The 13,207-nt window shown below is 41.8% G+C and overlaps 1 protein-coding gene across 6 annotated transcripts in view; it reads left to right on the top strand.

Moving 5' to 3' along the window:
- The first annotated feature begins 1,311 nt into the window (after window positions 1-1,311).
- KIDINS220 (kinase D interacting substrate 220) overlaps window positions 1,312-13,207 on the top strand; it is a 102,990-nt gene continuing 91,094 nt past the window's right edge. For 5 of the 6 annotated variants that reach the window (XM_025867711.2, XM_025867708.2, XM_025867705.2 and 2 more), the window contains exons 1-2: window positions 1,312-1,466; window positions 8,237-8,379. In XM_025867711.2, coding sequence (XP_025723496.1) covers window positions 8,272-8,379 — 108 coding nt within the window. In that variant the 5' untranslated portion in view covers window positions 1,312-1,466; window positions 8,237-8,271. The remainder of the gene's footprint in view (window positions 1,467-8,236; window positions 8,380-13,207) is intronic. The other variant, XM_073896966.1, reaches the window with a different exon arrangement.

Raw genomic sequence — 13,207 nt, 5'->3', positions numbered from 1 at the left:
GCTAGTATCCAAAATCTATAAAGAACTTCTCAAACTCAACACCCAAAGTACAAATAATCCAATCAAGAAATGGGCAGGAGACATGAACAGACATTTTTCCAAAGAAGACATCCAAATGGCCAACAGACACGTGAAAAAGTTCTCCACATCGCTCAGCATCAGGGAAATCCAAATCAAAACCTCAATGAGATACCACCTCACACCAGTCAGAATGGCTAAAATTAACAAGTCAGGAAACGACAGCCGTTGGCGGGGATGCGGAGAAAGGGGAACCCTCCTACACTGTTGGTGGGAAGGCAAGCTGGTGCAACCACTCTGGAAACCAGTATGGAGGTTCCTCAAACAGTTGAAAATAGAGCTACCATATGATCCAGCTAATTGCACTACTGGGTATTTACCCCAAAGATACAAATGTAGGGATCTGAAGGGGTATGTGCACCCCGATGTTTATAGCAGCAATGTCCACAATAGCCAAACTGTGGAAAGAGCCAAGATGTCCATTGACAGATGAATGGATAAAGAAGAAGTGGTATATAAATACAATGGAATATTACGCAGCCATCAAAAGGAATGAGATCTTGCCATTTGCAACGACGTGGATGGAACTGGAGGGTGTTATGCTCAGTGAAATAAGTCAATCAGAGAAAGACATATATCAGATGACCTCACTGATATGAGGAATTCTTAATCTCAGGAAACAAACTGAGGGTTGCTGGAGTGGGGGGTGGGGTGGGAGGGATGGGGTGGCTGGGTGATAGACATTGGGGAGGGTATGTGCTATGGTGAGCGCTGTGAATTGTGCAAGACTGTTGAATCACAGATCTGTACCTCTGAAACAAATAATGCAATATATGTTAAAAAAAAAAAAGAAGCTAGCAGGAGGGGAAGAATGAAGGGGGGGAAATTGGAGGAGGAGAGGAACCATGAGAGAGGATGGACTCTGAAAAACAAACTGAGGGTTCTAGAGGGGAGGGGGGGTGGGGGGATGGGTTAGCCTGGTGATGGGTATTAAAGAGGGCAGGTTCTGCCTGGGTGTTAATGCACAAACAATCCTGGAACACTACATCAAAAACTAATGATGTAATGTATGGTGATTAACATAACAATAAAAAAATTTTAAAGGAAAAAAAATACAACCATTTGGAGCCCACAGGGAGGGGGCGGAGGGCCGCTGAGTCCGGGGATTCGCAGACCCTGCACCGCACCCTCCTCGCCCACCGGCTTCCCGCTGCTTTCGGGCTCCTCCGCCCTCCGGGGGGCGTGGCCACCTGCAGCCCCGCCCTGCCGCCAGCGGCCACGTGATCTGTCAGTTTGAGGAGAGGGAGGAAAATGGCCGTCGGGCTTGGTGAGGGCGAAGCGCTGGAAGCCTCAGTCTCTCCCTTTCCCGTCTTCTGACAGCGTCTGCCACAGAGCAGGCCCTTTCCCTTCGAGCTGCCTGCGCGGTCCTTAGGCCGGATTGTGAGACGGTCAGTGCGATGGTCGGCTTCGCGGGATGACGGGGAGAGGAGGTGGGGGCGAGGCCCAGCGGGGAGGGGGCGAGGCCCGGAGCCTGGCTGGGCGAGGCCGAGTGCGGAGGGCCGGCGGCCTGGTGAGGAGGGGGCGAGGCCGGGTGTGGGGGCCCGCGGCCGGGTGAGGAGAGGGCGAGGCCGGGTGTGGGGGCCCGCGGCCGGGTGAGGAGGGGGTGGCTGGGGAGGGGGCGAAGCCGAGTGTTGGCGGGGCGGCGGCCGGAGGGGGAGGGGGTGAGGCCACGTGTGGCAGGGCCGCGGCCGAGCGGGGAGAGGGCGAGGCCGGGTGTGGGGGCCCGCGGCTGGGCGCCTGGGGAGCTCGAGGTCTGGCTTTTCCGGAGGGGCCGCGCTCGCTGCAGCGCCGGGAAGCTCTCGGACTTGGTGTCTCCCGTGGTCGGTGTGTGCGGCGGCGCAGAGGCGCTTGGCTTGGGGGGTGGGGCGCGGTGGGATGGGGTGGGGGGAGGGGCCTCAGGGACACTATTTGTTTTCTTTTGTGCGGCCTCCGTTCGCACACCCTCCATCTCGGGACCCGCCTTGGCTGGTACCGTTAAGGCAGGTGCCCAGGTTTCTTTCCCCGGGCTTCCGAGGGCGGGGTGGTTAGTTTTCTTCCTTGGCTTTCTTATCGGGCTTCATTTCTCCATTGTCCCGTGCAGGCCTGTAAGTGCCTGGCAAAATATCAGCAAGGCGTTGATTACGATGCTTCCATGATTTATTTATAGGGAAACGATTTCTTTGTCAGCCAGCAATATTGGATTATTTTTCTTTCAAGTTGTTTTGACAGAAAGGTTTAAACCAACGAAGAATGTTTTCTTATTAATAACTGTTTATGGAACCATCCCTTTAGCCGCTAGGGGCGCTGGCTAAAAAAGTCGTTTTCCTAGCCTTACCCTCAGAAATTCCCGTTCAGCTGGCCTGGGGTGTGGCTCTGGAGTCACTCCTTCCGATTCCAGGGGTGACTCTGATGTTTTGTCATTGCCCACACTTTGACAACACTGAGGACTGAACATCTAAAAATGTTTAAAGCACCTTCGGGAGCTGATGGAGAGCCAAGGGGGAGAAATGCTGCGGCCCGGTTGCCTTCTTTGTTCTCTAGCTTTAGTCGCATGGATACTCTCATCAGAATCATTTTGGGGTGCTTGTTAAAATGTCAATTCTGGGCCCACCCCAGACCTGCCGGTGGGATTCTTTGGCGGAGAAGCCAAGGGATATTTGTATTTGACAAATTTGCCAAGTGGCTCTGGTGCACACAAGTTTGAGAATCCTTGTTCTACATTCTTTGTGTGCATGATCTCCAGATCTGTTTTTACAAATCCTGGGTGGATTAACCAACCCAGCTTTTTTGGAGCACCTCAAATTCAGCCTGGCCAAAGCACCCCATGGCCATAACCCTGGAGAGAAAAGTCCTGACTTCCTTCTGACTTCCCTTTTTTGTTAATGGGTACACCCTCCTTCAGTCACCTATGCTTGGCATCTTGTCATCCTTTTTTTAAATCTACAGTCTTATGGTTTCTTTGATTTTTACATCCAGAACCTCTCTTCTGGGTATTTTTTTAAATATGGGGGGTTTTATATTGTTTAAGCTCATATCTGTCATTTCTTCTTCATTTTCACCACCTGTCCCCTTTCCTGTGGGTTGTTTTGGTGGTTCCCTGACTGGTGTCCAGAGTTCTAATTCTTTGTGTTTTTCTATCCTGGACCACATACACTGCTGGGAGATTAACTTTCCTAGGATCATGCCAGTGTGCCATCTCCCTCTTCCTGCTTTTGCTCAAAAACTGTGTTGCTCAGCTTTATCTGCCAGTATGTTAGTCAGGGCTGTTGAGAAGGAAAGGAACAGAGATTTACTCTCTTACCTCAGGGAAAAGGAGATTTATAGGACTTAATGAGAATCAGCAAGAAATTAGGGTCCAAGGCAGCTTCACTTCTGCCTCTTCTCTATTCGTATCTCTTAGGTTCTCTCTGCTGACTGGTTATCTCAAAACTGTATCATTTGGCACATGGCCCATAATGACTGAGTCTTTGGTTTCTGAATCTGAAGAGTTCTAAAGAGAGGAATCTCATTGGCCCGGCTTATGTTTTTGAGCATTCACATGTCCCAGATCATGTGCCCATCCCTGATAATGGCTGATTGTAGAAGACAGGGCTGTTGATGGTAGCAGAGCCTATGGGCAGGCAAAGACCTACAGAAGAGGCACGTTTAGTACACCCATGCAGTTTTTCAATTTGACAGTTACCTGTGATGTTTCTACTTGGTATGTTCCTGTGATAGGTTCTGGGGATATAAGAACAAAGGAGAGACAGCCCTTATCCTTGAGGAAGTTACAGATCTAACCAACCACTCTCGCTTTCCAGTCTTGGTGCTTACTTTTTACTTAAACATTCCATCCATGCTATTCATTGTTCTTGGGTGTACACTACATAGTCACTCGGCTGTCCATGTTTATCTTCACATGAGAATACCAAGGTCTAACTCTGCATGTCAGTCCAGTTCCTGACAGTCAGGGGCTACTTTTCTCTTTCTCAGCCCCAATTTTGTAGGCATTGTGCCACATATAAGGTGGGTCTTGCCTCAAGAACCTGGAGTTTAGAGTTGTGGACAAGAATGAGTAAAATGGTATATGAGCAGTCAAAATTTAGGTGTATCCACAGGGTATAGAGTCTGAGAGTCAGGGCACTGGCCCAGCTTAGGGTAAGCAGCCAGTCAGTGGAGGCATCCAGGGGAAGATCATGTTAGAGCCAATCCACAAGGATGAGTAGAAACTGTCCAGGCATATCTGTGGAGGATGGGCTTTCTAAGCTGAGGGGGCAGTAAAGAAAGAAAGAAAGTGTGGGGCAGCCAAGGGTTGCAAGCAGATTAGTCTGCCTGGACCTGGAAGAGTGGATGTGAGTAGGGAAGCAGCTTTGGGTCAAGGGTGGGAGGGATGCGGCTGGGAGGGGAGACAGAGATGAGACTGGAATGGTAAGATGGGTCCAGACTGTTGAAGGATCTGTAAATCTTCACCATCATAATCCAGAATTGTGTTTATGAGTCCTGACTGCCCTGCACAGAGCAAAGCTTTTCATAGAAATTATAGAATTGAATCTTTACAGTTGCTTTCAAAGGTTTTGAGGGTTTCAGTCCTTTGAACAACTTGTGAGTAATAAAGCCATCATCTTTTGTTCTCCCAGCATGAATTTATGGGGGACTAACAGAAGGATTTTAAAAGAAGCGTATTTTAGATCACCCTTGCTTCAGTGTGGCAACTTGATTGAGGTGGGGGAAGACTGGAGAGAGGAGAATAAGTTGGGGGACTGTCACATTGATCCAGGTGAGAGATGGTACAGTAGTAATTCTTAGGACAGGTGCCTAGATTACAACAGTTTCCTCTTTTTTGGAAACAGTGCCAACACTATGTGACCTTGTAACCCCTTCCCAACCCTGTGACTATAGTAAATTGGTTCCAGTTGGCACTTGACCCAACCTGGGACTTAATGAATCTGGGAACAAAGAATAGTCTGTTTTCTCTGTTTTGAGAAACTATCTGATTTGGGACTAGATAGCTATTGGCAGCCATATTCCCATTTGTGTAGACGAAGTTGGTCTATAATGAAAGTAGATGAAGCCAACAGAGAACTAGAATTCTACTGGCATTTGAAGTGCAGTGGCACCCACCATTCCCACAGTGTGGTTATGGGAAATAAATCAGTATCCTTAAGATAAATTTCCTGTTTTGCTTAAGCTAGTTTAAATTTGTCTCTTGAAGTCTTGATTAGTATAGATGGTGAAGACCCTAAAGAAGGGCACTGAGAGTCGGTTAGGCTGATGTGAGATGTTAGGAAACATGTTAGACAGAAAATGGTAATGGTTGTACTCTGGAGAGAGTGGTCGATGCTTTGATACAGTGGATGTGAGGATGGTGTTCAAAATGGAAGGGGTAAATTGAGCAAAGGCAGGTGTGTGGAGCAGCATGCAGGTAGGGACAACTTTGCGTCAGCTTCGCTGGGCTTTGGGAGGAAGTGGTGCTGGTGTAAAGAGAGAAGAGTGGTAGTTAGAACCAGATCCTGGATGCCTTACTGAGGTATTAGACTTGATCCTTTAAGATGTGAGAACAAATGAAGGCATTGGATATTGGTTAATAAAAATCTCTAACTGGTTTGCAATGACAAAAGTATCATATATTTGGGGATGTGGTGTACAGCATAGGAAGTACAGTCAGTAATATTGTAATAACTTTGTGTGGTGATGGATGGCAGCTAGACTTAGGGGGATCAGGAGGTATACTTGAAACTAATAGGATATTGTATGTCCATTATACTTCAGGAAAAACAAAGTATCACATTCTGGAAAATTGGGGAATAAAGTTTCTAAAGAAAAGAAAAATTACATTAATGCCATCACCATTTGATCTGTTTCATTTCAGTATTTAAAAATGTGTATATTTATAATAGTTGAGTTGCTGTATATGTAGTTGGGTTTTTTTTTTTTAGTTAATTTTTTCTTCCACAGAATGTATCACAAGCATTTTTTTTGGTCAATATTTTTTGAAACATTTGGTGACCCTATATTATTCCACTGTTTGAACGTAACTTTCATCATCTCCTGTCTCTAAGTTTCTTGTTCTTATGAATAAAATTATGTTGTATTTAAAATCTTTGTCCATGTTCCCTGTGTTTTTAGAATTGATACCTAGGAGTGAAGTTACTGGATCAAGTAACATAACTTTTTTTTGAGGATTTTTGAAAAATAGGTATTATTGAGGTACAATTTACATCAATATTATTTACCTTTTTTACTCTCCAGTTTTGAATTTTGACAAATGCATATAATCATGTAAATACCACCACAAGCAGAATATAGAACAGTCCAAGAACTTCCCCAGTTCTCTTGCACCTAATGTAGTCCCCTCATTCTCGTCCTTTAGACTGACAACCTCTGATCTGTTTTCTGTCCATATAGTTTTCCTTTTCCAGAATGTCATATAAATGGAATCATACAGTGGAATAGTTTCAGTCTTCTGGTCCCCGGAGATACACTTCTACCCCATGTGCAAAGCACATCACCCTATCCCAAGGCCCTCCAAAGTGTCAGCTCATTAAAGCATTCACTCAAAGTTCAAAATCTCATTTGAATCTCATCAGCTCTCAAGTTCTAAATCTAAATCAGGTATGAGTGAGGCTCTGGGTAGAGTCCGTCTTGAGGCATGATTCCTATCCATCTGTGAACCTGTGAAACTTGAGATATAAGTCATATGCTATAAACATGAGGGGACAAACTTGGGATACCAGTAATTGACATTGCTCAAGAAGGGGGAAAATGGAAGGAAAAAAGACGTCACCAGTCTCAAGTAATTTTATTCTCTTAGAGCAAAAATTTTTAATTTTGGTGAACTCTGATTTATCACTTTTCTTTTTTTGAGGACCATGCTTTTAGTGTTATATCAAATAAATCTTTGCTTAATCCAAAATAGTCTATATTATCTTCCAAAAGTTTTGTGCTTTTAGATATTTATGTCAATTTTAGTATATGTGTTTTGTGCAAGGTATGCATTGAGACTTGTTTATTTGCCTTTGGATGTCCAGTTGGGTAAAACGACATGCCTACTTTTTTTGAATTTACATTCTAGTAGTGGTAGATGGACAGTAAACACACAATATGGTATATCTGCAATGGTGTTTAAGTGCCACGGATAACATAAAGCAGAGCAAGGGGGTGGGAGGGTGGGGACCGCTACGGAGGATGTGTGAAGTTACTACTGTATTACATCACAGGGTCAGGTTAGGATTTCCTAATCAGGTGAGTGAAGGAAGTGAGGGGGGGGGCCGTGTGCATTTCTGGTGGAAGAGATTTAGGCAGACAGAATCCCTGAAGTGGCACAGCGCTTGGCATGTTCAAGCCGTGAAATGGGTAAGGGGGAATGGTAAGAGATGAGGTCAGTTAGAGTCATCGAGACCAAGGTAACACATGTGATTTGAATTTTTTGAGAAGCCATTGGAGGGCTTTGAGCAAGGAAAGATGGAATCTGACTCAGTGCTACTCCAGGTGGGCTTCTTCAGGCAGCAGCTGAAGTGGTAGCATCTCCTGGGAGCTTATTAAAGATGCAGACTCGGGCTGCACCCACACCTACTGAATCAGAATCTCTGAGGGTAAGGCCCAGGCATCTGTTTTACAAGCTCTCTAGGTGATTCTGATGCATATTATGGTTTCAGAAGCTCTGGTCAGACTTATGTTTTCCAAAGATCACTGTGGTGGCTGGTGGTGGATAGACTGTGGGCAAGGCAAATGGAAGTAGGAAGAGCAGTTGGGATCTAGATGAGAACTCACAGTGGCTTGGGCCAGGGTGGTTGTGATGGAGGTGGTGAGTAGCAGTTAGATGTGAAATATGTTTTATAGGTGAAGACAAAAGGATTCTCTAATAGATTGAATGTAGAGTGTTGAGGACGAGGTAAGTCATGGATAATTCCATGGAAGAATGGAGCTGGACCTGCCGTTTACGGAGATGAAGGAACAGTGGAGCACTTTCTTCTGTGTAGGGGTGGTAGGGATGGCTTTGGATGAGTTAAGATTGAGAGGTGTGTGAGTCATGGGAAGGGAGGGGTGGGCATTTTGACAGCTGAACTATGGGGCCTTGTTTTTACTCCTGCCAGTGGAGGTGTGTTTGGACAAGTGTAAGGTTAAAAAGGATAATATAGTTAGTAGTAAATTGCTTTTTTCCTAATCACAAACTATGTGTTATTTAATCTGCTTTTAACAGTATTGGAATAAAGATAAATACAGCTTTCTGTGAAGATGTCAGTTCTGATATCACAGAGTGTAATAAATTATGTAGAGGAAGAAAACATTCCTGCCCTCAAAGCTCTTCTTGAAAAATGCAAAGATGTAGATGAGAGAAATGAGGTAAGACCAAGTTTCCTTTCTTTTTCTTTTTTTCACGCCCAATGTGGGGCTTGAACTCACGACCTTGGCATCAAGAGTAGGATGCTCTACTAACTGAGCCAGCCAGACACCACCTAAGACCATGTTTCTAAAATTAAATTCTTTACACGAATATTTGTTGACTACCACTACTGTGTACAAGGCATTGTGCTAAGGATACAGGTGAGTATGAAATACAAAGTTCTTAGGCTTGGTAAGATTGTTAAAAGTACTTCAAATTCCATACTTTTGGAATACATTTGAACTCACATACATGATTGAGTATGGAGTTTAGATTTATGATTGACTCTTTTTTTTTTAGATGGAATAATCAATATTTGGGAAGTTTGATGACTAAAGTCTGAAGTGTTTCTAGGAAGTTTTAGAGAGCTTCTAGACCCAATCTCTTAGAAATAGATTAACTAGACAAAATTTTTAAAATATTTTCTTTAATGGAAACTTAGTTCTCTCCCTGAGATATTCATTCCATACACTTAGGGATTTTAAACAGACTGCATCTTTTTTTTATTTTATTATTTTTAAAAAAATTTTTTATTGTTACGTTAATCACCGTACATTACATCATTAGTTTTTGATGTCGTGTTCCATGATTCATTGTTTGCGTATAACACCCAGTGCTCCACGCAGAACGTGCCCTCTTTAATACCCATCACCGGGCTAACCCATCCTCCCACCCCCCTCCCCTCTAGAACCCTCAGTTTGTTTTTCAGAGTCCATCGTCTCTCATGGTTCATCTCCCCCAATTTCCCCCCCTTCATTCTTCCCCTAAACAGACTGCATCTTTAAGAGACAGTTAAATAGGTTGTGGGTTTTGTTTAGTAAGATAGGGAAGTATATATTTACCATTTTTTAAAAAAGATTTTATTTATTTATTTGACAGAGAGAGAGAGAGCAGGAACACAAGCAGGGGGAATGGGAGAGGGAGAAGCAGGTTTCCCGCCAAGCAGGGAGCCCGATATGGGACTCTATCCCAGGACCGTGGGATCATGACCTGACCTGAAGGCAGACTCTTAATGACTGAGCCACCCAGGGGCCCCCATATATTTACCATTTTCATTAACTTCTATTAGATATTTCTATTCAACAATACAAATAAGTAAACTGTTGATTTTATTTCATCGTGAAGCACCACAGTACAGCATTTTAGGGATTAAAAAACTTTTAGTATGAATTATTTAAGTGCCAAAGTTTGTATTTATTTTATAAAATTCAAGAAAAATAAAACTTAAGCTGAGCCAGGCTCAGCTTGAAGAGCATGTGACCATTGATCTTCTGATTGTGAGTTCAAGCCCCACATTGAGTGTAGAGATTACTTAAAAATAAAGAAATAAATAAACTTAATCAAAAAACAAAACTTTCTTAAAACTGTGTTTTCAATGTAGTATAATTTTTTTGACCGTGGTTAAGGTGAATGAGGAGTGATACATATATATGTATGTCTGTATGTGTGTACATGTATGTATCTGTGTGTGTAGACATGTAAAGAGTTTCATTTTTTTTGTTATGGGGACAAGATATAAAATTTATCATCCCAACCATTTCATTTGTGTTCAGTTGTGTGTCTAGTTCATAATGTTGTGAAATATCTCCAGAACTTTTTCAAATCTAAAACTCCATACCTGTAAAACAGCAACTCCCTATTTCTTTCTCTCTCCAGCTCCTGGTAACTATTCTTCTACTTTCTGTTTCTATGAACTTGACTACTCTCAGTACCTCATATAAGTGGAATCTTACAGTATTTGTCTTTGTGATGGTTGATTTCACTTAGCATAATATCCTTAAGGTTCAATCATGTTGTAGCATGTGACAAGATTTCTTTCCTCTTTATTTTATTTAAAGATTTTATTTTATTTATTTGAGAGAGAGAACGAACGAATGAGCAGTGGGGAGGGGCAGAGGCAGAGGGAGAAGCAGACTCTGCACTGAGCAGGGAGCCTGATGCGGGGTTCTACCCCAGGACCCTGGGATCATGACCTGAGCTGAAGGTAGATGCTTAACCGACTGAGCCACCCAGGTGCTCTGATTTCTTTCCGTTTTAAAGCTAAATACTATTCCATTGAATTTTGCTTATGCATTTATCTGTTGATGGACAGTTGGGTTTTTTTCTTCCTCTTGTTTGCTGTGAATAGTGCTGCTGTGAACATGAATATGCAAATACTGTAAATGTTTTTAAAGTTGTGAAATCAGCAATTATTACTTTATGATTATGATTATTATTTTTGACATAGGGTACCTAATTTCATTAAATGTTAATTGTCATAAGGAAATCTTAACATAAAATTTTGATATTTTGTTATTGCAATAACCTTATGATAGTTAATGATTTTACTGAATCAGCTTATTTAATTTGCATAGCAACTCTGTAAAGAATAATGCTGTTATTTATCTTGATTTACAGGTAAATGGCTTAAGCCCTTAGTTTCTTATCCCAGATATTATCTCGTAGAACCCAAATTTGAACTCTGTTCTATTTCAAGCTATAATCTGTTTATGCTCTGTTGCCATTCTTTGAGTTTTCAGAATAAGTTCATCTAATGATATGCCAATATTTTCAGTGTTTCTATATTGAACACAGTATGTTTTGGTTAGGTAACTCTTCTGTGATTACGTGTTGTCACTAATTGTTTTAAATAGATAAGAGAGAAAATTTGTAATTGGAGATTGTTATAAAGAGTTATTTACAAAAGTCATTAGCCTATATTAGCATATTTGGAATAATAAAATGATATTTTAAAAAGATTAAATTTTACTTCATAGACATTTTCTATGGGAATACTGAGAAAATAGCTTCACTTAGGAAAAAGATAGCACATCAATAAGCACAGAAGTATATTAATCTTATTCCCATAAAGAATGAAGTGTAGGGGCGCCTGGGTGGCTCAGTCGTTAAGCGTCTGCTTTCAGCTCAGGTCGTGATCCCCATGTCCTGGGATCGAGCCTCACATCGGGCTCCCTGCTCAGCGGGGAAGCCTGCTTCTCCTTCTCCTACCCCCCCTGCTTGTGTTCCCTCTCTTGCTATGTCTCTCTCTGTCAAATAAATAAATTAAAAAAATCTTAAAAAAAAAAAAAGAATGAAGTGTATTTGGTATAGAGCTTCACTAGATACCATGCATGAGGTAGCATTTAACTGATATTAATGGTATTTATTTTTAAATTTTTAGTATTTATTTATTTATTTAGAGAGCACACATGTGGAGGGAGGTGAAGAGGGAGAGAGAGAGGGATAATCTCAAGTAGATGCCGCCCTGAGTGTGGAGCCCGATGAGGGGCTCGATTTCACAACCCTGAGATCATGACCTGAGGCGAAATCATGAGTCAGCTGCTTAACCAAATGAGCCACCCAGGCACCCCAGATATTAATGGTAATTATATCTAGTTTAGTATTGCATCACTTGAAATTGGAGTTTTAAAATAATGATTTGAAACAACCTGGATTTTTCAATTATGGCTCAATGTGAGGGTTGGAGAGAAAGTAGCTTTCTCAAGGCCTTTTTTGGCATTTTGCTTCTACAGCTTCTGATAAAATTTAAACTTTATAGAATTCTGTAAAGTTGTGTGGATTTTCTTCTCTTCTTTCTTGCCCTTTGAAGTATTTAATTACTTTATGTTAATGTGTTTTATCAGTTTTGAAAAGGTTTCTTAAAGATTACATCAATAAAATAAAATAATGTGGGGAAAATTGCCATACTGTGTTTAGCATACAATTGGCTGTCATCAGTAAATGCTAATTTCTTGTCTTCTTTTCTCTCTGCTTTATTTGTAAACTAGGTACCTCGTGGCCTGTAAATATTCTCAATAATGGCAGATCTTTGCCCTTTGTAGAGAAGTGAAGACTTGACTTTCCTTTCCTTTCCTTTCCTTTCCTTTCCTTTCCTTTCCTTTCCTTTCCTTTCCTTTCCTTTCCTTTCTTTTCCTTTTTCCTTTTCCTTTCACTTTCCCTTTCCCTTTCCCTTCCCTTCTCTTCCCTTTTCGAAAAGAACAGAAAGTTACTCTCAGCTCTTCTTGGTACAAGATTATAGTGCTGAGGTTGGACAGTATTCTCCTAAGAAAATGAAGTGGGAATCTAAATTCAAGGGATGCATTTTGTTATGTGCTTAGAAGAAGGCTCTGAGGGACATTTCAAAGGAGAATTTAAAAATGTTTTAATTTCACTACAATTATTGGAAGAAGTATATATTCTCCAAAGGTTTGCTTTAAAGGGCAATGGTTATTGAGGTCTAGTACATCTAAATAAATAGAAGTAGGACTACCTAGGAATTGGGAAGAGCAAAGAGATGCTGAATAGGAAATATTTTTGCACTGTAGTCTTCTGGGAAGCTGAGAAAGTATGGGACCTATTGGGGAAACTTCATTTGGTGCAGTGTTTGTTCTAATGTGTTTTGGCTTGAGGTTATTATAAGTGGAGTAGGGGTTACATGAGGTATGTGATTCTGTGTATTTTGGGAAGCAATGGACTTGGGGTTTACTGGGATGTGTGGGATTAGGTATGGAAGGGGCCTTTAGTGATTCATTTTGAAGCAGAAGAATAAAGTTGTCATGGCTGTTTCTAAGTTACTCTATCTCCACAAGTGTAGTTACAAGATTGGTTAAGCAAGAACTAATAGAATAAATAAATGTTTTGTTATAAGGCCTAGCTTATAAGGTAACTTTTCTTCTATCTTTGAAAATCTAATACAACTTCATGGTAACCTTTTTTGAAAATTATTTATCTTTTTGATTAGTGTAGGTATAAAAGGTGTTATCAGTTGAGAATTACATTGGACTGCATGTAATAGCTCCTAAAACAGTG

This window comes from Callorhinus ursinus, unplaced genomic scaffold, assembly GCF_003265705.2.
Source record: "Callorhinus ursinus isolate GAN/ISIS: 27379988/994484 unplaced genomic scaffold, GSC_fseal_2.0 scaffold10, whole genome shotgun sequence".
NCBI classification, from domain to species: Eukaryota; Metazoa; Chordata; class Mammalia; order Carnivora; family Otariidae; genus Callorhinus; species Callorhinus ursinus.
This window is presented reverse-complemented; position numbering and strand designations above follow the sequence as displayed.